The sequence below is a fragment of the Saimiri boliviensis genome, chromosome 12, assembly GCF_048565385.1.
Source record: "Saimiri boliviensis isolate mSaiBol1 chromosome 12, mSaiBol1.pri, whole genome shotgun sequence".
NCBI lineage: Eukaryota > Metazoa > Chordata > Mammalia > Primates > Cebidae > Saimiri > Saimiri boliviensis.
Window position 1 is genome coordinate 56917301 of NC_133460.1, and position 25591 is coordinate 56942891.

A 25591-nucleotide genomic window follows, 5' to 3' on the forward strand; every position below is an offset into this window, starting at 1 on the left:
AGCTGGGAGTACAAGCACCTGCCACCACACCTGCTAATTTTTGTATTTTTAGTAGAGATGGGGTTTCACCATGTTGGCCAGGCTGGTCTTGAACTCCTGACCTCAGGTGATCCACCCGCCTTGGCTTCCCAAAGTGCTCGGATTACAGGTGTGAGCCACTGCACCCAGCCTTCTTTCTACTTTTCTATGTCCCTGATTTTCTATAACAAGTATAAAATGCTGTACTTCAGAATCTGGAAAACGGGGCTATTTGTAAAAAAGCTGTTGCTCAGTTAGGTCACATATGTCAAATTTCATCTCCAATTGGATCCTAACTACCATGAGGGCAGGAGTCACTCATACTTCTCCCTCCTGGAGCAGCTCCTGGCTCTCTGCACCTTACAGGGAGCTAAGGGAATGCTTGATGGTGGGTGGCAAGGCCTTCTTCATGTCTGAAGAACCCACTTCACTCGGGGAAGGCCCTGTCCTCTCTGGCCAGGGAAGGGGCTGAGTAAAACAGGCCAGTGTGCTCCTGCGTGTGCCACATGATAAGAGCTCCATCAGCATTTCTGTGAGGTACACCCGATTCCCCTACTGGGGCCAGGCCTCTGTGTTTCAGTGTCCTTTCATTACCTCTCAGGTTCTCTGGTTTGTTGCCCTTTAAGTTCAGACTTTCAAGTCAAACATAAGATTTTTCTCTGGCTAGGCCCGGTGGCTCACACCTATAATCCCAACACTTTGGGAGACCGAGGTGCATGGGTAACCTGAAGTCAGGAATCTGAGATCAGGCTGACCAATGTGGTAAAATCTCATCTCTAAAAATACAAAAATTAGCAGGGCATGGTAGTGGGTGCCTATAATCCCAGTTACTTGGGAGGCTGACGCAAGAGAATCACTTGAACCCAGGAGCTGGAGGTTGTGAGCTAAGACTGCACCACTGCATTCCAGCCCACGCAACAGAGCAAGACTCCATCTCCAAAAAAAAGATTTTTCTCAACATAGGGCCCACCCCACATGGGTCCCTGCTGAGGCTCATAGCTACAGAGGCCTCAGCTTTCTGAATTGAAATGAACAAGCATAGCTTTTGGTGATTAAATAACGGTAAGTTTAAGTTTAATCAGAGCTCTGTAAGATCTATGATCTAGATAGAAGCTGTTAAATGTAAACACGTTCTAGTAAGTTCCGTCTAGGGGAAAAACAGAGAGGGCGGAGGTGTGTGCAGAGTGCACACGGGTGATGGAATTCATGGAGGAGGTGCCTCTGGACGGACAGCAAGCCTACAGTCAACCTGAAACCTAAGCAAAGATGGGCCTACATTCTAAAATGAACCAGTGAAGAGTTAGGCTGCACATTTATGCTTTATGGACTTTCTTCCTATGTATATTTTATTTCATAACAAAAAGCTTCAAGTGAGAGGGAAAACCACAGAATAAGAATGAGTCCGGGTGCCAGCGGCTAACTAGGCTGCGGCCATAGGCCCGTCACTCCAATGTCTGAACCCAGTTTCCTCAACTGAGAAGTGGGGGTAATAATAACAACACTCACAGGGTCCCTGGAAGGATCTCATGACTTAGTCACATATAAAGTGCTTGAACAAGGGCCCAGGAAGGTGTACGTGGTGCCATGATGGCATGATCACCATCAGATGGTTGCCAGCATCATCTACTATAAGCCAACCCTGCTCCCTGCTTTGCCATTCACACATGCCTCACCTCCCTGTATCCAGTGTCCCATGGCACCTGTTGGTGACACCAGCGAACGCTGGGACACACAAGCTGCTCCTGCTGCTTCTACTAAGCCCCTTCCCTGCAGAGCCTGGGCCCGCCACTGGGATGCACTGTCCACTGGTTTACCCATGCCACCAATGCCAGGCCACGCTCACCTGTCCTTTCTCCGCTCCCCGAGGGACGCAGGGTTGACAGCGATTCTGGGCAATGTGGAGGCTGAGGTCTGGGACTGGCTACAAGAGGACAGGGTGTCGATGTTGAGGGGTGACTGCGGAGGAGTGCTGCATTCAGAATGTGACAGTGAACCTGCAGAGAGGAGTGTGTAATGCCGGCGTGAACTCCCATCTCCCTTCCCCACAGCCAAGACCGAAAGGCAGACGTGATTCAGACACACAGCTCTATCCCCACTGCATTACATGGCCTGGATCTCAGACGCTGGGCTCTGCGTTGTCCCTGATCCTCCCACATCACCAGGGCCACTGCTGGGCTCAATGAACTTTTACTGATTGACTGAGATGATTACAAAGTTCTCAACTAAGCCCAGAGACTCCACCGTGAGGAGTCAGACCACAGGAAAAGCAGGAGAGATGGGATGCCGAGAAGTCCTTACCTCTATCGGAGCCCACAACAGACCGTGGGTATCTTGGGGTTGATGGGATTTTAATGCGTTCCGCCTTGAACTGCAAGTTACTCGAAGAACCTATTGTTCCGTAAGGCAACAAAACTTCAGGCCTCGACATTAAACACCACCCCGTCCTCCCTCGCCACCAGGCTACCACTCAGGATGATAAACACAAAGCCGGGCCCTGCTGTTATTCTTGAGGGAGCTCTGATGTGGAACAGTCAAGAAAAGCAGATGCTTAACAGTTATCTCAATCAACTGTGCAGGCCCAGACTGCTCCAGAACAGGAGCACACAAGTCTCACTTCCAGCCCCGGAAGAGCATCCTAAGTCACATAGCAGCTGCTCCATCTCTTCTCCCCAGCACCAGAGCTCCCCTAAGACCTCCATGGGCTACCTGTCCGACTCTACTCTGGGGTTCACTTTCCACACAAAGATGTATAAACAGCCATACAAAATAGCCCAGAATGAGACTGACAACCTCAGGCACAGGGAGCAAGGCTCCTAGCTGAGGGGTCGCCTAAATGACCATGTATACAGCCCCTGAAGAAAGCAGAAGGTGAAAGCAATGGCTCTGACAGCAGTATAGGCATGGCTGGCCCACGAAGGCAGCAGCCCTCCCCAGAGGGAACTGAGCTCAGTCCCAGGAGGAGATAGGAGCTCGTATGGAGAGCCCACCCGCAGATCTGGGCATTAGGATGCAGGCAGAGATGAAAACTTTGGCACCCGCTGCAGCACCAAATCCGAATGACGCAGTTACCTAGGCGGGCGCTGGAGGGCAGTGAGTTGGACCCGTGGGTGGCTCTCATCTCGGAGTAGTCGCTGCAGGCCCTGTGGCTCAGGTCCAGGCTCAGGCGTCCCTGGTGCTGGACACTGTGTAAAAACAAAAGGTGAGGAGTTCAGGAGGAAGACCAAGAACAGATGTGACCATTCACATCTCTGGGGAGAAACAGACCAGCCAAGTTCTCAAGTGGGCAGAAGGGAGGCCCAGGAGCCACTGAATATCAGCCGAGGATACCAGGCTGCCCTCAGCCACTCCCGGAGGTGGCGTCCACCAAGGACCTTCAAGCAGTAGAAAAGGCCACAGGCGTGGGACAGGCGGTATCACACCCACTCCAGCCACAGGGCCAGGATCAGGCTCACTAGGAGGAAGCAATAAAAAACACAGGCTCTGCAACCTGGGTGGGTCCCGGGAGGGGGAACCTCTCCTCCCAGGAGGTGGGTAAGGAGGGACAAGATGGGCATGGAGGACTCTGGGGAGGAGACCTACGTGCCTCAATCGGGACAGAGTGCCTAGGAAACCGGAGGGCAGAGCAGGGATTGCCCACGTCAGGCTGCCCTGAGGTCAGGCCTCAGCAGCATCTTTTTCTGGCTGTGTAATGAGATGACATCTCTTCCATGCTTAAACTCTCTGGTGGTCTCCACTGTCCTTAGAATAAAATCCAAACTCTTTACTACGGCTGCAGGTCCCAGAGGGTTTGTGCCCTGTGACCTCAGACCTCTTCCTGACTCACTGCCCCTTTGCCAAGCTCCCACCATGGTGCCTGGGAACCCTGGCCTTGGCACCAATGGCCCTTCTCCCTGGAGGTTCCAGCCTAGGTCTTGTGAAGCTGGCCTCTTTCATCCTTCTGGTCACAGCAGCATCCCCTCTGCCTCAGGGCCCTTCTTGAACCACCCACGCTCACTTACCACCCTCTTCCAAGTCATAGCCCAGCCTGTCACCCTGTTTGACTGCCTTCAGAGCCTCTCAGAACCATCTGACATCACTCTATTAATTTGTTTTCTGTCTGCCTCCCACATTTGAACACACCACACCACATGAGCCAGAAGCGAATCTGTTTAGTTCAGCATTGCATCTTCTTATAATTAGGGTAGACCAAGACATGTAGTAGGAGCTCAATAAAAATCTGCCAAATGAACGAGTAAAAGTGGCCTGGAGCCAGCCCATCCTCATCTTGAAGACAGAGAGTAATAGAACTTAGCCCATGAGGTTGCTGTTGATTCGGTGAATTGATATTCATAAAGGTCTGAGCACAATGCCTGGGACACAGGCACTCAAATATCAGCTGCTATCACTACTGTCCTTTCAGTACCTTTTGAAACCTTGTGCTGATGAGTTAAGAAAGCAGCCCTAAGGCTCCCTTTCCCCCGAGTTGCTCTAGCCAGCCCCTCCCAGCCAGGTAAGGAAGCTCCTCCACTGATGAGCCTCTTTACACACCTGTGGTTCGACGTCCAGGCAGGCTTGGGAAGCTGGGGTACAGAGAAGCACAGGGTGCCTTTACATACCTGGGATGCAAACCCTGGGGGCCGGCATCTCGGGCCGCAGGTGGAGAGCTGCAAGGGCCGACCCTGTGGCTGCGCACGGTGTAGATGGGGTTCCGCAGGATGGAGCTCATGGTGGTGCTGGGGGTCACACTCCGGGGAACAGTGCCTAGAAATGGGCTTGGTGAGAAAAGTCACCCCAAAGCACCCAGCCAGCCCTGGACTTATGCAAGCCTTTTCCCTGTATCCTAGGAAGCAGCCATAGTCTTTTGGGAAAAGGACGTGGGAGATGAGTTTTAACCACCAATTCACAATGTGTGGCTGTGGCTCCTGGCCTGTCTCCACCTGTAAAATAGGGGGAAGTCTCTTTCATGATTCCTATGTCCCAGGTTGCTATGGGGAAAAAGCCCTTTGACAAGCTAAGACATGTCATGGCTATAAGACAAACCATCCCAGGGCAGCATTTCCCAGTTCTCTGGACCTCAGGGCTGAAAACACATGGCAGCTCTCTGAAATGCTGCCTCCCCTCTCCCTGGAGACTAGGCAGCCCGAGTCTACACCGATCCTCAGTCCCAGTCCCTGGCCCACTGACTCACCCACAGACGGCCTGCTAGGGTACAGCGGGGGATTGTTGTGCCGGCTGGAATGCCCGGGTGAGTAAGGGGCCCACTCCTGGAGATCCGGGGAGAGTTCTCCACTGACCGGGACGCACTTCTGTTCCTGCAAAAGCAAGGGCAAGAGTGTCTGCTAGAAAGAGCGGCCAGGTGCAGTGGCTCATACCTGTAATCCCAGCACTGTAAGAGGCCAAGGCGGGCAGATCAATTGAGCTCAGGAGTTCAAGACCACCCTGGCCAACATGGCAAAACACCGTCTTTACTAAAAATACAAAAATTAGCTGGGCATGGTGATGGATCTCTGTAATCCCAGCTACTCAGGAGGCTGAGGAAGGAGAATCGTTTGAGCTTGGGAGGCAGAAGTTGCAGTGGGCCAAGACTGCACCACTGTACTCCAGCCTGAGCGACAGAGTGAGACTCCATCTTGAAAAAAACAAAAACAGTGGAGCGCTTGGGCACCTCTACAAGCCAGTTTCTGTCCCCCAGAAACCAGCTCCTCCCACTGGGGCACAGGAGGAGACAGCTGGAAAGAAGTCTTGCCCATTGATGTTGCCTTACACGGCTGCAAGGGAGCAGCTTTACAGACCCTTCAGAAGAAAACTGTAGAAAATGAATCTGTTCTTTCACGTAGAGATCATGTAAAGGGTGAGAATGCACACGTGCATCAGGCACGTACAACTCTGCCCCATGCACAGGGCTGTGGGAAGCTCTCTGTCCCCAGTGAGCAGTGTGGACTGGTGCCTGGGATGCTGTCTGCAGTCCCCAGGAATCTCACCCTTCTGGAAATGATGACAGCACACACAGTCAGGCTGTCCCGCTGCCCACTCAGTTTCACACGTGCCACCTCATCTCCCTAGCCCTTCAAGGCAAGTCCACGCCCTAGGTTTGATTGTACAAGTTCAAAAGCTTCTTGTTTGAAAAAGCAAACCAAATGCTATGCCCAAGAAAGCGTTTCCCTCCTGGCATCACACTCCCACGCCACGTACCTACCTCCTAGCTGGCCCACTTCCTACAGGCACCCCCCTGCTACCCCTTCCTCTTCCTCAACTCCAACAGCAAAGGCTCCAGGTTAAACAGGAGCCTGGGGACACTGGTGCAGGGCCAATCAGTAGCCCTCCCTCAGCCAACTGCCCCACTCCAGGCTTCCCCTCACCACACCCTGGGGCTCAGCTCTACCTCCAGGAACTGAGCAGGAATCACTACTGGAGCGAGCTTAGGCCGAAAACTGGGAGCAGACTTTGGCCGGCGACGCTTCTGCCCTAGTTCGTCCACCTTCTGGGAGGTGAGGTCCTCATCACAGGACTTCTTGGCTGGCAGGAAGGAGGAGTCTCCGTCTCCTTCGGGGTAGTAGCTGGAAGCGATGCGGACCCTGGCCTTGCGAGGGGGTGATGCGTGCATGGGCTCCCCAGGGCCCCCGTCGGGGGGCAGGGCACTCGGGGGGCTTGTGGATGGGGAGCTGCCCACCAGAGTGGCCTCTGACTCAGAGCTGGTCTCCAGCCTGTGCTGGAACTTAATGGAGTCGCTCCTCCTGGGAGGTTTTGGGGGTGTCAGAGGCCCCACCCTCTTGGAGGGCTGGGGAGAGTGAGCAGGCCCAGAGCCTGGAAGCAGGTAGTCTATTTTGGGGGGTGTCTGGGGGCATTTGAAAGTGTTAGGGTCAAAGATGGACTTTCTTTGCTTTGGCTTCTTATAAACGGAGAGTTTCTCAGGCGCTGCCGTGGAGCTGAGCACGGCCTTGGGCCAGGTCCCACCGCTGTTGGAGCCTTCAGAGTCCGCCTTGTCCAGGGGGGCCTCCCCCACCCCACAGGGGCCCACCTCTGTCTCAAAGGGCAGCAGTGGCCGCCGGCTACGCACATCCACCAGCCCAAAGCCACGGTCCCCAGAGGCATCTGAGCGGAAGGAGCTCAGGCTACGCTCAGAGGCACTGGGACAGGCCTGGGGGCAGACCTGCAAGGGTCCCCCTGGGAATGGCTTGTGCAGAAAGGAGCTGCTGCCTCCTGGGGGGCCTGGCTCCTTCCTGTCTTCCAGCCTGTCCGCATAGAAGATGTCTGTCTGCGTGGAGTTATTGTGCTGTATCAAGTTCCGTTTATTATGAGCCTGGACCTCCGGGCCATGGGCTCGAAAACTCAGCATCTTATCAGAGTCTTTGATATTTTCAAAAATGTTCTGGCCACTCCACGAGGAGCTCTGAGGGAACACCTAGGTAGGGATTGCAGAGGAGTGAGAAAGAGAAGGTGAGATGGCAGGACTTGGAGCTGCCACTGAAAACTGTCTCCACAGGTAAAGCAATGGTCAGGAATGGGCCACCTGCCCCCTAAAAAAGACACACACACACACACACACACACACACACACACACACACACACACACGCTTGTCCCTAATGGAGAAGTTTTCTCATGGCCCTGGTCACTCTGAACTTAAAGAAGAGTCGAAGTTTCCTTAACTTTGAAACCTTTCTGAAATCAGGCACAGTGGCTCACACCTGTAATCCCAGCACTTTGGGAGGCTGAGGTAGGTGGATTACATGGTGAGCCTAACCTGTATGGTGAAACCCCGTCTCTAATAAAAATACAAAAATGAGCCGGGCATGGTGGCGGGTGCCTATAGTCCCAGCTATTTGGGAGGCTGAGGCAGAATTGCTCAAACCTGGGAGGTAGAGGTTGCAGTGAGCTGATACCACACCACTGCACTCCAGCCTGGGTGGCAGAGTGAGACTGTCACACACACACACAAAGAAAATCACCTGCACAATGTCCTGCATATTTTAAAAATATATATAAATATAAAAGTAAAAATTCATTGTTAAAAATACATCTCAGGTACACTCAGACAATGGAATATTAATTAGCACTAAAACCAACTAAAATGATGTGAAGGAATCTTAAGTGTATATTAGTAAGTGAAGAAGCCATTCTATACACCCTGTGATTCCAACTCTATGGCATTCTGGAAAACACAAAAGCTTGGAGATAGTAAAAGGATTAGTTGTTGCCAGGGGCTTGGACAAACATGGGGAGCACGTGGAATTTTTAGGGCAGTGAAACTACTGTATATGATACTATAATGGTGGCACATGTCATCACACATGCATCAAAACTCACAGAAAATACGCCACCAAGACTGAACCTCAGTGTAAACTGAGCATTAGAGTTAATCATAATGCATCATATTGGCTCACTAGTTGTAATGTATGTACTAACTACACTAATGCAAAATGTCAAAACTAGGGGAACTTGGGGCCAGGAGTGGGAATGGTGGTGGTGGGATGGCCGAGAGAGTACTAAGAACTCTGATTCAGCCCAACTTTTCTGTCAACATAAAACTGCTTCCATAAAAGTCAATTAATTTAAAAATAGCTAACTTAGAAAACATCTCTTAATAGAAAGTTAGAAAAAATAGGCCCAGCCCATTGCATTAAGAGATGTTTTCTAAATTGGGTCTATTTTTCTAACTTCCTATGATTAATCTTTTCATATATGTAGAAAAGTACAATAAATGTCCATAAATGTACCATCTAGATTCAATAGTATTTTACTAAATTGTCTTTACTGTCTATATCCACAACAATACCGCAGAACACTGGAAAGCAAGTTACAAATATCATAACATGTCACTCCCCTTCCTTTTCCTCCCTCCCTCCCTCCCTTTTTCCTTTTTTTTTTTTTTCTTTTTTTTTTTTGAGACGGAGTTTTACTTTTGTTGCCCAGGCTGCAGTGCAGTGGCGCGATCTCAGCTCACCGCAACCTCCGCCTCCCAGGTTCAAGCGATTCTCCTACCTCAGCCTCTCGAGCAGCTGGGATTGCGGGTGTGTGCCATCACACCTATTTTTCTATTTTTGTATTTTTAGTAGAGATGGGGTTTCTCTCCATGTTGGTCAGGCTAGTCTTGAACTCCTGACCTTAGGTGATCCGCCTGCCTCAGCCTCCCAAAGTGCTGGGATTACAGGCATGAGCCACAGTGCCTGGCCCCTTCCTTTCATCTTTGAGACAGGGTCTCACTCGGTCACCCAGGCTGGAGTGCAAGGGCACGATCACAGCTCACTGCCACCTCAACCTCCCGGGGTTTTTGTATTTTCTGTAGAGGCTGGGTGTCACTGTGTTGCTGGACTCAAGTGATCCGACTGCCTTGACCTCCCAAAGTGTTGGGATTACAGGCATGAGCCACCACGCCTGGCCATAACATATCACTTCTAACAACTTTAGCTTGTACCTCCCCATATAAGGCCATTCTCCTGTATAACAACCCCAGTGCCATCATCACACCTAGGAAAATTGGCAACAATTCTCTAAGATCATCTAATCATCCGGTCCAGATTCAAATGTACCCAACTGTGCCCAACATGGGCCTTGATTGCTGTTTTTTTAATTACAGGCTAGCATCCAGTCAGGGTTCCTGCCCCCCACTGCACTCTGTAAATCTCCATCCTGTTCTCAAGGATCCCTGTGGAGTAGCGTTGACTATGTGGAGTCGGGGCTTTGCCGACACTCCCGACCATCAGAGCAGAGGCACATGCAGCCCTTACCTTCAGGAGGGACAGGGTCAGGGAGTCCTGGCAGCTCCGCAGCAGAGATTCACATTCATTCAGAGACTTGTTGTCCAGTGCAATGCCATTGATCTAGGGCAGGACAGAGAGCATGTCAGGCCACCAGCAGAGCAGCCTCAGGCCTATCAGGTCGGGGCCTCTGCCCACCTGCCCTCCTGTGCTAGACAGTCACCAAATGCAGGTGCCAAAGTCAGGAGTTGGCAAAGGTTAGAGGTCCTCCTAGTGAGGCCCAAAGAATCTGGGCAAGGGGCTTCTAAGGTAGAGGAATACAAAAGCCTTCACAGCAGGCTAGGGGAGGAGCATGTCCTTCTGGGACCAGAACACTGAGGACCGTGGGGAACACCTTGGCCCTGCTGTGCCCTGACACATGGTACAGGACTTCCCAGCTCCTTGCCTTCACAGGAAATGGAAGATAAATGCATGCATACACCTTGGGAGAGCAGGGGACTAAAAACAAGACCATGGGCAGAAAAGGCCTTATAGAGAAAGCACCCCATGAAGTATAGTCCTGTGGTTGTTCACAAAGAACCCCTCAACCCTGATCCCAGAATCTCTGCCCATATCCCTCACAGCTATGTGCAGACCTTCTTAAGAAGTCTATGTGCAACAGGTGAATGACTAAACTGTAATATACCCACACCGAAGAACACTGCTCAGCAACGAAAAGGACAAGTGGCCAGCACACGCAGCCTCTTGGGTGAACCTCTCAGGCACGCTGCAGAGTGAAAACAGCCAAGCTCCCGAGGTCACATGCTATATGATTCTATGTCGGTGACATTCTCAAAATGACATCACAGAGAGGGAGAACTAATCAGCTGCCAGGGGTAGGGATGGAAGGGAGCAGGGGGTCTGACTACAAAGGGGGAGTGGGACAGAGACCTCAGTGCTGATGGAACAGCTATGTATCTTCACTGTGGTGGTGGTTACACAGAACAACATGTGTTAAACCACACAAACACACACACACACACAGAGCCAATGTCAATATGCTGGCTTTGACATTACACTTACGCAACGTGCAACCATGAGGGGAAGTAGGGAGAAGAGTACATGGGACCCCCCTTTAGTATCTCTGCAGCTTCCTATCATCTATAATCATTTTAAAGTCAAGTTTTCTTTTTAAAATATCTGCAGAGTGATTATCTCCAAGTAGTACATTAATTTGTGTTTTCTTCCTTATATACCCATTTAAAAATTTTTTCATAGTGGCCATATTGCTTTTCCACTCTGCCCCCACTGCTCTCTGTAAATCCCCACCCTGTTCTCACGGATCCCATGACCCCAAGGCGTAGTATGGCTACGTGGAGCTGGCACTTCGCCCACAGTCCTGACCATGAGAGCACAGCCATCTGAAAAACACTGGCAAAGATGTGAGGCAGTGAGTTCCCCTCCACACACACTGCAGGAAGGACTGAAAAGGCCATGATCTTTTCGGAGCACAGGAGGAAGATCTCATTGGATGTAAAACATTCATGCCCTCTGGCCCAGCAAACCCCAACCCCAGGAATGTACCCCAGGGCACACGCCTGGGTCTCTATGAGGTGGCATGCCAGTGGCCATGCAAGCATGACACAGATGTAAGTAAAGGTACAGATGCCCAGACTATCCCTTGGGAGGGACTGGTCAACAGCTGGGCTGCTGCCACTAAGGAATGACATGCAGTTATGGAAATGACCCAGAGCTAAAGATGTGAATACAGGCTGGGCGTGGTGGCTGACGCCTGTAATCCCAGCACTTTGGGAGGCTGAGGGCAGATCATCTGAGGTCAGGAGTACAAGACCAGCCTGGGCAACATGGTGAAACCCTGTCTCTACTAAAAATACAACAAAATTAGCAGGGTGTGCTGGCACACGTCTGTAATCCCAGCTGCTCAGGTGGCTGAGGCAGGAGAATTGCTTGGACCTGGGAGGCAGAGGTTGCAGTGAGCCAAGATCGTCCCACTGCATTCCAGCCTGGGCAACAGAGTGAGACTCTATCTCAAACAAAAATAAAAAAGATATGAATACGAAAGGACCTGCGGGACATGCTGCTAAAATCTAGCTGGGTGTGGTGGCTCACACCAGTAATCCCAGCACTTTGAGAGGCCAAGGCAGGCGATCACCTGCACTCAGGAGTTTGAAATCAGCCATGGCCAACATGGTGAAACCCCATCTCTACTAAAATTACAAAAATTAGCTGGGTGTGGTGGCGAATGCCTATAATCCCAGCTACTTGGGAGGCTGAAGCAGGAGAATGGCTTGATCCTGGGAAGCGGAGGCTACAGTGAGCTGAGATCGCACCATTGCACTCCAGCCTGGGTGGCAAAGCGATACTCTGTCTTAAAAAACGATAAGAAAAATAAAAACAAAAAGCAAGATGAGCAACTGAGTATATTATAATCCCATCCAGGTTACCCCAACCTCCCCAAAACGTGTGAGATGTCCATGTTTTGAAGGTTTCTAGGACATAATGTAATAAACTGTTAACAGTGATCGCCATCAGGGTGGGAAGTAGTAGGCAAGGGGTCTGGCCAGAGGAAGAGTTATTGTCACTATTTGCCTTTTGTATTATTGGAATTTTGTATATATGCCATGAAAAAGTGGCATTTTCAGTTTCATTTTTTATTTATGTATATTATTTTGATTATGTATTTTTATTTATGTATTATGTATTTTTTATTTATGTATTTTATTTTTTATTTAAGTATTTTGAGACAGGAGTCTTGCTCTGTGGCCCAGGCTGGAGTGCAATGGTGTGATCTTGACTCACTGCAACCTCCGCCTCCTAGGTTCAAGCCAATCTCCTGTCTCACCCTCCTAAGAAGCTGGGATTACAGGTGCCCACCACCATGCCCAGCTAATTTTTGTATTTTTAGTAGAGACAGGGTATCACCATGTTGGCCAGGCTGGTCTAGAACTCCTGACCGCAGGTGATCCACCTGCCTTGGCCTCCCAAGGTGCTGAGATTACAGGCGTGGGCTGCCGTACCCCGCTGGCATTTTTTATTTTAAAAGGTTAGTTAAAAGTATTAAATTTGTGTGTCCTATGATTCAGTAGTCTCACAGCATTTGTAGCTTAGCCCCAGAGATACCATTAGGTGTCTCCAGAGTGGCTGTGCACACAGGTACAGCTCACTGCAGGACTGTTTGCAACTGCTGACCCTGAAAACAACTTCAATGTCCATCAATAGGGGGATAATTTAAACTATATGTAATCAAACAATAGAATATCATGAGGTGGGTAACATTAGCCAGGCTGGACTTAGAAAGATATCAACAAAATAGGATGCAAATTGCAGATCTCATTATTGTACATAAATAGCAAAACTATACATAGATAGATTTCTAGGGGCACTTATGGTTTGGGCTGGGTGCTTATCTTCCAAATGGGGGCAGTGCTAATCTCCAGGAGCAGAATTAAAGGGGGAAGAGAGGGACTGCCACTTTTCACTTTACGTATTTTGTATTGCTTGGCTATTTTACAACAAACACGACTTACTTTGGTAACAAACAAAGTCAAAAACAGGTATTACAGTTAGTTTAAAAAAAAAAGGTGGGGGTTTAAAAGTCACAGCACAATAATTTCTATTTTCTAAATTGTCCTTAATAAACATTCATGAGAACGTTAAATATAAGAGAACTAACTACATTTAAAATGTTAATAAAAGCTGGTCGAGGTGGCTCACGCCTGTAATCCTAGCACTTTGAGAGGCCAAGCCAGGGAAATCACCTGAGGTTGGGAGTTCGAGACCAGCCTGGCCAACAAGGTGAAACCCTGTCTCTACTAAATGTACAAAATTAGCCAGGTGTGGTGGCACACTGCCTGTAATTCCAACTACTCAGGAGACTGAGGCAGGAGAATTGCTTGAACACAGGAGGCAGAGGTTGCAGTGAGCCAGGATTGTGCCGCTGCACTCTAACCTGGGTGACAGAGCGAGACTCTATCTCAAAAAAAAAAAAAAAAAAAAAGTTAATAAAGGTTATCTACCAATGTTATCTACAATTGGTAGATAACCTTTGCAAGTGATTCTTATTTCCCTCTTAAACCTCTGGAGGTTGCAGTAAGCCGGGATTGCACCACTGCACTCCAACCTTGGGCAACAGAGTAAGATGGAGAAAGGTTATTTACAGGTGGTGGCAATACAAGTGATTCTTATTTCCCTCCTAGACCTTTTCTTTATTTCCTAATTTTCTACAGTAAATAGAAATATACCACCACGAAACCTATTTTTAAATGTTCACATGCTACAATGCCCAGAACAAGGAGAATATAAAAACTTTGCTCATTATTTCTTGCTCAAACCTCACAAATGTAAACTGTCTATGCACAGCAGATGGCCTTGGCTCCCACCTTGAGACTTACCGCAACAATCCTGTCTCCCACAGCAAGGGACCCTTCTTTGGCGGCAGGGCTTCCGGGCAGCACAGCAGCAGCGTACACTCCATTCTCCAGACTGATGCCGCTGTCTGCAAGCCACAGGAGGTCACTGGATAGCCCCTGGCCTCGCTGCCCAGCCCCGGTTGCCCTACCTCATCTTTGTTACCATCTTCTTACAAAAAAGGCGGTCAGCAGACTGCGCCCTGTCTACCCCCACACCCTGCCCTGGTCCAATCAATCGGGGGTGGGGCGGGGCTCAGTCACATCTGCCCTAATGAATCAAATACTCAGAAAGCAAGACTCAGGACCCAGACAACCTCCTGCCAGGAAAGCACATGGGCTACATTTAAATGGCATCGGCCCCTCATCCCTGTGAATGAGATGCTCTAAGGGACAACTCTGGGCCCTGTCCCTTACGGGGACCCAAAAAAAGGGCGTCTGCCACGTGAGGAACTCTGCCATGTCCACAGGCGCACTACCTTTCTGTCCACTGAGGTTGATGTGCAGTGGCGTGACCACCTTCCCACCCAGGGACTTCCTCCTCCGCACAACCATGTTGATGGCCCCCTCCCCATTGAGGAGCGCCTTGATGGCCTGCTTCTTGTCCTTGTTGATGAGGTCCACATCGTTGATTCGCAGCAGCCAGTCATTGACCCTGAGAAGGGACACAGCCAGGTCAGCACCCACACAGGCTGGGGACTAGCGGTTAGACGCCCACTGCTCCCATTCAGGGGACTGACTGCCAAAAAGTGAGTGCCCCACATACACGCTCAGAAAATCTTCCTCTTCCATGAGTGCAGAGTGGTGAAATCTGCAGATGCTGAGGTTAGACAGCCTGGGTTCAAAGCCTGGCTCTACCACTTATTAGCTGTATGAACTAGCCCCTCCAGGCTTCAGTGTCCTCAAATGTATAATGGGGGCAATAATCACACCAATCTTGTAGGGTTGTAAAGATTAATCAATCCATTTATATAAAGTGCTTAAACCAGCGCTCAGCAAATAGCACTGTGTAAGTGTTAGCTAACATTTTATCATCATGACTATTTTACTGAATGAGCAAGCCATGCACGTCCTGGGCTCTCACACATATCCCCCGAGCACTTTCCCATCCAAAGGAGCAAAAGACAGCACCTGGTAACTGGAGAACAATCAGATTCAGAGGCAACTGAGAAGCAGTTTCTTTATTGAGCAGTATTAGCTGGTGAGACTGCAGGCCTGTGAGTCTGAGGCTGGAAATGTTCACCTAAGTGCTACCTGGCTCTCTTGGGGTCCTCTGTTCTCGGGAGAAGGGCCCCAGCTTGGCTCCAGAGCCTGCGCCTCAACTCTTACCTTAAACGGCCATCAGCAATGCTTCCTTTGTCCACTTTAGTGACAAATATGCCGCAGTCCCCCGGAAAACAAGGCTCATTCACACCTTCTGCCATATCAAACCCCAGTGCCTTCAAGTCAATATCCTCCTGTAAAAACAGCAGCAGTAGCAGCGTACTTCACAAAGCAGTGACAGAGACTGTTGGCTCTTCAGCCCCAAGCTGCACACTCCAATGTGGGGGACCATCCCTTCACTTCATCTGATGAGACACTCCATCCCCAGGATGGAAACCTGTGAGTACCTGCAACTAGCCATTTCTGGCCACTACAGACAGACATCCCTGTCAGCTTCCCCCCAGCACCGTGCCCTTCCCCGGCTGCAACCCAGCCTGAACAGCTGCTGGGAAAGGATGCCTTTGCACTCCTGGTGGGGAAAAGGAGAGCCTCCAAACTCGGAGCGGTGGAACTGAGGGATACTGCAAGAGGGCCATCATGTCCTCCCTCATCCAAGGTTTTCACGTCAAGGAGAGCGGGAGAAGAACCATCAGAGGCAGCTTACCGTCTCCCTCTCAAACTCTACAACTTCCGTTTCCCACTCCATGGAATCCGTGTCAATGGCCGAGTCGTGGGAGCTGTGGGCCATCAGCTGCCGGAACCGGGCCTCTTTTTCCAACTGGGATTCCATCTGCTCTCTGTGAACAGAGACAGCCATGGTGACAGCCCTTTGGGAGGTGAAACCTCCCACTGCCGAACAACTCTGAACTGAGGCAGGCCATTCGCGAGAGCTAAAACCGGCTCCTTTCCCCCTTGTTTCCCAATAACCTAGGGAGTAAAGTCAAGGCTTCTGGGATATCTGTAAGTTTTCATAGCAATTTTTTTTAAAAAAGACAAATTATCCCCGAATTTATCTAGGAGTTTAACACAATTAAAATCAAAATGCCAGCTGGGCATGGTGGTGTGTGCCTGTAACCCCAGCTACTCGGGAGGCTGAGGCAGGAGAATCACTTGAACCCGGAGGTGGAGGCTGCAGTGAGCGGAGCTCACACCACAAGACCTCTATCTCAAAAAATAAAAAATTAAAAAAAAAAAAATCAAAACGCCAACAAGATTTTTTGTAGATAGAGATGGCTATTCTAAAATGTATACAAAAAGGCATCAGAATCGTTAAAACCATTTTGAAAATGACCAAAGTGGGAGGAAATTCTCTACCAGACTTAAGACTTAGTATACAGCTACAGCAATGAAGATTGTGTGCTGCTGTCAGGGAGACAGACGCATAGGTCTGTAGAACAGAACAAGGAACCTAGGAAAGCCCAGGTTACCAAAGGTACAGAAGTCAACAGAGGAAGGACAGCCTCCAACTAATGAAGCTGGAGTGACTGCACATCCATGGCCAAAAGAATGAGTCTCAACCCAAACCCCTTAACCTCGGATAAAAGTTAATGCCAACTATATCACAAATTGAAATGCAAACTGACAGAAAAAGCAACAGAAATACCATTTAAATAGTTACATTAGGAATGAAGATGTAGTTCTTAACATTTCCTTTAGTGCCATTGTTACAATTTTAAAAAAATGTTCACTGATGACTGGACACGATGGCTCATGCCCGTAATCCCAGCACTTTGGGAGGCTAAGGTGGGCGGATCACTTGAGACCAGGAGTTCGAGACCAACCTGGCCAACATGGCAAAACCCCTGTCTACTAAAAATACAAAAATTAGCTGGGTGTGGTGGCAGGCACCTGTAATCCCATCTACTCAGGAGGCTGAGGCACAAGAATCACCTGACCTGGGAGGCAGAGGTTGCAGTGAGCCAAGACCATACCACTGCACTCCAGCTTGGGCAACAGAGTGAAGCTGTGTATTTAAAAAAAAAAGATAGATTTGACTTTATCAAAATTAAAAATGTTAGTTCTGAGAAAAACCCAGTAAAGAGGATGTGAAAGACAGACTCAGAAGCCTTGTTACATCCTCAGGTGATTTGCCTGTGACACCCTTCCTGAAATCTGGGCCCAGGCTGCCTTGCCAGCTCATGAACGCTGCCCACCGGGCTCCTGACCTACTTGTGTTTCCTGCTCCAGCACACAGGTTCCAGAGCCACACCTTTGCCCAGGCTGTGCTCTCACTGGCCAGCTCTAGAGCATCACTCAGCCTCCAGGGCAGAGCTCAAGTGTCTTCCATTGCTGCCCCAGCCCCTGCCCAGGCCAGTGCAACCCAAGCTCAGCCTTCAATGCTCCCCACACCCATCTCATCTGGCATCACCAGAGAGTGCCTGAGGCTTCCTGGGCAGCCACACAGACTCCCTCACCAGCACCCTGCCAGTTAGAGAACTTAGCAGACAGGAAGCACAAACACGAACATGCTAAATGAACACAACAAGCTGAATGCACAAGCTTCAGGCAACTGTCGTCCGATCAAGAAGCAAAACATCCCACATTCACGACCCAGAGGTTCTAGACTTTTCCTTCAAAGAGAACTCCTTGATTCTATCATATTGCTAGACCCAAGACGGTCCCTGCGAAGAGTCTTGCCTTGCCTCTTAGCCCCAAAAATATTCCAGAGAGCACCCAAGCTCCAGAGAGTCTGGGTTTTTATAGAATAACCTATCGGTATGCTGCATCCAGACCCATCTCACATGCAAGGACACACAAAGACTCAAAACAAAGGGATGGAGGAAGATTTACCAACCACATGGAGAGCGAAAATAAATAAATAAATAAATAAAAGCAGGAGTTGCAATTCTCACTTCTGATGAAACATACTTTAAAGCAACAAAGATCAAATGAGGCAAAGAAGGACATTACATAACGGTAAAAGGATCAATGCAACAAGAAGAGCTAACGATCCTAAATATATATGCACCCAATACAGGAACACCCAGATACATAAGACTTATAAAGAGACTTAGACTCCCACACGATAATAGTGGGACACTTCAACATCAATATTAGACAGATCAACGAGACAAAAAATTAACAAGGATATCCAGGACTTGAACTCAGATCTGGAACAAGCAAACTTAATAAACATTTTTAGAACTCTCCACTTTAAATACACAAAATATACACTCTTATCAGTACCACATCACACCTACTTACAGGTTTAAATGAAATATTGGTTGGCTGCTTGTTTGTTAATTTTCTTCCCTCATTTTTTCCTGTCTCCATTATTAAGTACAATTATTGGTATAAAAGAGGTTTTTAACACCCATTTTTAGACTGCATTCTAGCCTGGGCAATAAAGCAACACTCCTGTTCTCTACCCCTCTTCCTCTTCCTCTCCTTCATTTTTTTTTTTAAATTTCTCTTTTTTTTTTTTTTCTTTTAAAAAAAGAAAAAGAAAAGAATAAATGGAGGTCTTTGTCTTATTAGGAGTTTTACTGAATGGGAAAGAAGAGAAGCTGTCACTCCCTTCTGAAAGGCATTGCTTGAGTGTGTAAGGCTTGCACATTTGCACTCGCACACAAGTTCCTTACTGCCCCCTCACCACACTAACAGCGAGGGAAATGTCACACACACACAGAGCCACTACTTTGCAACTAGATTTGGGTTCTAGAGCATGGCCTGCTGGGATCTGCCAATTTCTCTGCTTAAACCCTGATCTTTGTATTTCAGTGCACTACTAAAGGCCGCTGAGTATTTAAATGACACCCTGGGAAGCTGCTGTAACCGAAGGGAAGATGTCTCACACCCCCAACAGTCTTCTAAATGGACATCCAAATAACACAGGCAAAACAGACTGCTGGATGGGGGCTGCAACTACCTTTAAAACTCTAAATCACAATCTGTCTCCATTTTACTCATTTACATACTTGTCTCTTAGATGGACCCGATCTTGGTCTGTGTCTTTTCCTGTGCACCGTAAGCCCATGAGGAAAGGGACTTGGTATGCTCGTCAGTGCCATTTCTCCAATGCTTCTAATGGAAGCTGGCCCATACAGAGCAGGTACTTGAAAAATCTCACTCAGTGAGCGAGCGAGTGCCATGAGTAGGGGAATTAATAGAAAACACACACATGCCTGCCCCAAATGGACTGCCTGGGAACAGGGCCCCCCTTTCCTAGTGCCCTGTGTCTAAGAATTTCTAATTAATTCAACAAGGAGATGACATTCGAACCCATTCTACAGACTGACAGAGTAAGGCAGACTGAAGTAGGGGCAGACGGCCAGCTCGACACAATGATGAGGCCCCGGTCAATGCACTCATCATTGTCTTGCCCTGAAGGGAGAGGGGCCCGGGCTCCCAGATGCACACCCACTCCAGCAGGTGCCCGCCCAAGCCTACTTGAGTTCCTTCAGCTCGCGGCTGACGTCATTCTTCTGCTTGCGGGTGTCATCCAGGCTGCGAAGGGCCTCAGCCAGCTCGCTCACTGCACGGTCCCGCTCCCGCCTCAGGTTGTCACACAGTGTCCTGGTGGAAGAACCAGAGAACAAGGTCACCTCAAGGGGCAGGGGGAAGGGGGGTTCTGTTCTGCAGCGGATGGCCTGCCTTTCCCACTCCAAACACCTGCCAGCACCGGCCCCAACCCCAGATGCACAGGACCACTTGGGAGTCTGGGGTAAGACCAACAAGGCCAGCCCCAGTGCATGACAGAGGGAATGTGGAGGACCTGGGCAGGGAAGAGACACCCCCACAGCCACTTGGCAACAGTGTCAGGTTCCCAATGCCCCGTTTCACCCTCAAGGTCCCTGGAGTTAAGGACTACTCTCTGCACACTCTTACTGTTCTAACAGCAGCTTTGGGGGTCAGGGGGTAACTTTCCTCTGCAGGAAGCTCCCCTGCCTGCCTGCAGGCCTGTGCTCTAGCACTATCACATGTCTCATCTACCCACAGGCAGGGCTTTCTAGAGCAACTAGAACGGGAGCCCCTTCGGAGAGCAGCCAGTCCTCATGCATTTCTGTCTCTGAGATCTGTGCAGGTGCGAAATACAAGCTTGGCAAGACTATGAAAGAGGATCCCAAGGAAGTGGGAACAGATGACCTAGCTGTGAAGGGGCCTGGGCTCTGAAAAGTCTCTATCCTTTTCCTCCAGAAAAGGATATACCCAGAGGGCTAGTTCCCACCTCTCCACAACCCCAAATCTCCCCCAACCTTACTCATAGCCTGGCTAAGGACTGCCCTCTGGAGACCACCGTGGAAGGGGTATGATCAGAAGCAGACAGAGAGCAGCCTCTGGGCCTCCCTTCCCTTACACTGGCACTTAGCTGTGCTCTCCACTGGCAGGGCCTCACCATCCACATCTGGCCATCCTCATGTCCTGACCAACCCCCAGAGACATTGGTCTCTCCCCTGACCAACCACAAGGAATCTTTTGGAAACCTCCCAAATACCAAGTCACTATCTTTCCCCACCCCAAACACCACCACCACCACCACCACAGCCCCTCCTTGTTCTTTCCCAGCCAAGGATCAAGTCCACGCTGCTTGGCTTCCCTTTCAAGGCCTCTACATCTGCCCTTGGGAATTTCGCCAACCTGCCCTCCCCATGACTGGTCCCTGCCCTCAGCACACTCCACAGGTCACCTCCATCTACAATGCGCTTCCCCCTTTTCCACCTAGAAAAACCTCACTCGTGCTTCCAGTTCTAGCTCAAATGCAATGCTCTCTGGGGAGACCTCCCACACCCCAGGGAGCCCTGCATGCCCCCAACAGCCCTGGAGCTCACAGTTAACGCATCTTCCTCCCTCACTGCCCTGCTGGACCAAGCCTCTCCTAAGGTCTCCTTGTTTCAGGGATCTAAGACCCTGGTACATAGGAGGTGCCTGGTGAATACTGCTGAAAGGCTGCATTTTGGATGTGTTCTTCTCATCAGAAGCCCTCAAATAAAAGAGGCCAGCCTGCCCCTTCACAGGGGTCTCATGTGAACACAGCACACACTTGGGACATCTAGGGCTAAGTGAGATGGGAGGGAGAAACATAATGGAAAATTCTAAAACTAAGAGACAAGGCTGGGGAATCATCTAGGGGTGAGAAAGGAAGAGCCCAGGATCCTCCCACCTTACCTGGACACACAGCAAATGATTGTGACCCTCCCAACAGACCCTAGTACATCCCCGATCTTGGGGAGACACGAGCCCATGCCAGCTCGAGGGCACCCCATACCGGATGCTATCACGCTCGGCCACGATCTTGTCTCGCTCCTGGAAGGCCCAGTCCCGCCGGCACTTGGCCACATCCGCCTCCTGGAGGGCTTCCTTCAGCTCCTGGCACAGAGCCTTGCACTGCTTTCGAAGGATTTCCACCTCCTTGTTGGCTCTCCCAGCGTCCATTGTCACTGTATCTTTGATCTGGTTGGAGCAAGGGGCAGGAAGATGGGGAGGTTGCTGAGCCTCACGGACCAGGAGTGCCTCCCACCAGTGCAGGGGTAGGGCTGAGGCTCTAGGGAGCGGGATGGAGGGAAACATGGAGCCTATGGCAGCACACCCCCTCTGCACCCATACCCCAGTGACTACACACCTCACAGCCACGGTCCTATTAACTAGCTCCCAGCTCCCACCATGTCTGTGATCCTGGTTTATAATCTGGCATACTGAGCTATTTTTAAAAACAAAATACACGCCAGTATTCCTGCTGGTGAAGTATTGTGTACCTCAGTTCATTTAAAAAGCTGAAATCTGAAGCATTTGCAACTTGACACGTCCCTAGAGAGTTATATGCTTCACTAAAATTTCAAGTCAAACTCTTAGAAGCACTCATATGGAAAGCCCCCTCCACACCTCTATAATCCTTAGAAAACATGTGGAAATGACAGACGATAAATCGAGTATTTACTGCAAGAATAACGCCTCCTCCGGCTAGAAAGCTTTCCAAACACGCACAACAGAAGCATGACAGCAGAGACACTGATGACACTGGTGTCCCCACCCCAGGATTCTCCACGCTCAAGTGCTAGAACACAGGAAGGCACGCACACACAGGAAGAGAGCTTCCGTTCCCTCTACAGAGCATTCTCCGGAGAGCAGGAAACGGCAGCCTCTGCAAAAGTATGTTTAGAAAGACCTCAAGCGTAGAAAACAAGGGAAGAGAATGAAGTTGACAAGAAAACACATGGAATCAGTTGATAATGCCCCTCATCTCTCAAAACAGAGGCAGAGGAGCTGAAAAACAATTTGCACAGAAAGGACCGTCAAAACTCCAGGGTGGCAGCACACTGGCAGGCTTTGCTCAGACCTCATGGTTCCCAGGAGTCATTCAAATCATTTCAGTTGATTTTTTTTTTCAGCTTTACAAGGTACGCAGTGTTTGTTTAGTTTGCTATTTAAAAATTAAAATCCTTCTGAAATTTTAATTTTAAAAAGAATTATCTGGGGACCGGGTGCGGTGGCTCACACCTGTAATCCCAGCACTTTGGGAGGCCAAGGCGGGTGGATCACATGAGATCAGGAGCTCCAGATCAGCCTGGTCAACAGGGTGGACCCCTGTTTCTACCAAAAACACAAAACTTAGCCAGGCGTGGTGGCGTGTGCCTGTGGTCCCAGCTACATGGGAGGCTGAGGCATGAGAACCGTTTGAACTTTGGAGACAGAGACTGCAGCAACACCAGATCATGCCACTGCACTCCAACCTGGGCAACAGAGGGAGACTCGGTCTCAAAAAAAAAAAGAGAAAAATTATTTTTATTAATTTAGTCAAGAACTTATTTGGCTGGGCACAGTAGCTCACGCCTGTAATCCCAGCACTTTGGGAGGCTGAGGTGGGCAGATCGCTTGAGGCTGCAAGTTCGAGACCAGTCTGGCCAGCATGGTGAAACCCCATCTCAAGTAAAAAAGACAAAAATTAGCTGGGTGTGGTGGCGGCAGCTGCAAACCCAGCTACTAGAGGTTGAGGCAAGAGAATCGCTTGAACCTGAGAGGTGGAGGTTGCAATGAGCTGAGATCGACCCATTGCACACTGCAGCCTGGGTGACAGAGCAAGACTCCATCTCAAAAAAAAAAAAAAAAAAAGAATTTATGACAAAAAATCACTTTTTAAAAGTTACATTATACTCGCTGTTTTACAATACATTTATGGATAGTTTCAGAGCTGACATGTGTTTCCACGTAGCTTCGCTGAAAGGTTTCTCCATGGTGCTGTGGATGAACCTCCAGGAGGGAGGCCCCAGGTGCAGACAGGAAGAGGCAGCACGGGAGGTAGGTGGCTCCCCCAGCCCACAGCTCCCTTCCATCCCCTGGGCCCAGCACCATTGCTGGTCTCCAACATGAATTCATCCCCAAAATACTGCTTCTTTATAAGGAACATAAGACATACTATAGTTAGTTTTAGTGAGGGGGAGAGGGAAAAGGGGAATGAGGTACCTTAAAAGAAATGGTTAAAATCTGGAAGCCCAGAGGACCCAAGTGACCCACTGATTGATTCTGACTACACTGGTGAGGAACCACGGGATCTAGAGGTGACTTGCCAGGGCTCCCCATCCTGCAGAGCTGACTCATGATCCAGTACCGGGTCCTCTACCCCAGGCTGCCTCAGCATCAGGCATCAGTCCGAGTCTGCTCTAAAGCACCACCTGCGGCCTCTTTCTACCTACGCTGAATGGGCACAGGCGTGGAAAGAGATGGGTTGGTCTTCACAAGATACTCGCCCAACCCAGGCATGAGGCCGGTGAGAAAGGCCTATGGGCTGCAACTCAGCTCCAGAGGGCCAGAACCCACTCCAGGGTCCCAGGGGAGGGTGGGTCCCAGGTGCAGAGCGGTGACTCTGAGCAGATGGCTCTTGGGTGAGGGTACCTGCCTCTGCTTCCTGGGCAGCTTCTCCTGCTGCAGCAGCCTTCTGCCTGTAAGTTCGGGAAAGGCAACTGCTGCCTCGCCTTTTCTCCTGGAGCTGTCCCGTCTGTCCACCACAGCCAAGCTCAGCTCAAGCAGGACCCGTAGCTGGATGTGTAACTGCATTCAGGGGAGCAGACAGCAGGAGCGTGTGGCTGTGGCTGGCCACAGTGACAGGGCTGTCCTTCTATGGATGGGCCTCGGTCAGCGGGGCCCATCTGGGAAAGTGCGCTGGAACCTGGGAGATCTCTGTGACAGGCAGTGGTGGCCCACTGCTTCCAGTGGTGCCAACCTTGACTCCCCAGGGTTCCTCCCTCCTCCTGGGAGCAATAAGCCTTCGAGAGAAAAGGTCAGCTCCTAGCCTGAGGCAGGAGGGTGGCCCTGGAGGAGCTCCCGAGGACATCTCTCCCCTGGGAGCTGGGAGGCAGGAGGCAAGGGCACAGCCAACCTGGCAGAGAGCCTGACAGGCCCCCAGCCTCCCGGTGCTACCGTCTGCTCCCTCTTTGCCTCAGCCCACAAAGAAGAACACAGAAGGGGGAGAAGACTTGAGAAGAAAAAGGGAAAATGGAGAAAGAGGTGCAGATAGAAGACAGAAGCATGCAAGCACGATGCCAGAAATCGAAGCCCAGCCCCCGGAATGAACAGAATGAAGACGGCTCTGCAGTGAGGGAGCTGGACCTGCCAGAAGGCCCCCTACAGCTGACCCCCAACAGGCAGCAGCCAGCAGGGTAGGGGTGGGGGTCAATCCCCAGGGTGCCTCACTACCTACCCCTCCTGGCCTGCTCTTGCCGGTGGAGAGTGCTCTTGTACATGAAGCCAGACCAACTGGAGAAGGAACTGAGGATTTCAGCTCTCAGAGCTGCTGGGGCAGCAGTGGGGCTCTCTCCAGCCTGCTGACTTGGAACGAGGCCTGGAAAAGATCCCTGCCTCAGCTGACAGGTGCACTTGACGCCCAGCCAACACCTCCTGCAGAGGCTGGAGACAGGCTCCAGGTTGAAGGGCAGGGCTCGCCTGAGTGCTGGGAGTCAGGCCTGGGTGTCGCATTGCTGGACACAAGCACCATGGGGAACTCGGGTGCTCTTTGTTCTTTTCTGTGCTTTCTACATTTCTACAAAGAGTCTTCATGATTAACTTCAAAGATCTCAAAACTGGGCCAGGCCCAGCGGCTCCGACCTGTAATCCTAGTACTTTGGGAGGATCATCTGAAGTTAGGAGTTCAAGACTAGTTTGGCCAACGTGGTGAAACCCTGTCTCTATCAAAAACACAAAAGTTAGTTGGGTGTAGTGGCAGGTGTCTATAATCCCAGCTACTCAGGAGGCTGAGGCACAAGGATCGCTGGGAATGGGGGTCGGGTGGCGGAGGTTGCAGTAAGCTGAGATCGTGCCACTTCACTCTAGCCTGGGCAAAAGAGAGAAACTCCATCTC

At 50.2% G+C, this 25591-nt stretch overlaps 1 protein-coding gene across 2 annotated transcripts in view; it reads right to left on the bottom strand.

The window, feature by feature from the left end:
• Positions 1-25591, bottom strand: part of DLG5 (discs large MAGUK scaffold protein 5) — a 137686-nt gene that overhangs the window by 22505 nt on the left and 89590 nt on the right. The window contains exons 8-20 of one of the 2 annotated variants that reach the window (XM_003939767.4): positions 21509-21693; positions 19693-19818; positions 15968-16100; positions 15430-15557; positions 14580-14755; positions 14086-14189; positions 9725-9817; positions 6380-7399; positions 5186-5309; positions 4614-4758; positions 3088-3200; positions 2317-2406; positions 1862-2012 (exon numbers count right to left, since the gene is read on the bottom strand). In XM_003939767.4, coding sequence (XP_003939816.3) covers positions 1862-2012; positions 2317-2406; positions 3088-3200; positions 4614-4758; positions 5186-5309; positions 6380-7399; positions 9725-9817; positions 14086-14189; positions 14580-14755; positions 15430-15557; positions 15968-16100; positions 19693-19818; positions 21509-21693 — 2588 coding nt within the window. The remainder of the gene's footprint in view (positions 1-1861; positions 2013-2316; positions 2407-3087; positions 3201-4613; positions 4759-5185; positions 5310-6379; positions 7400-9724; positions 9818-14085; positions 14190-14579; positions 14756-15429; positions 15558-15967; positions 16101-19692; positions 19819-21508; positions 21694-25591) is intronic. The other variant, XM_010350445.3, reaches the window with a different exon arrangement.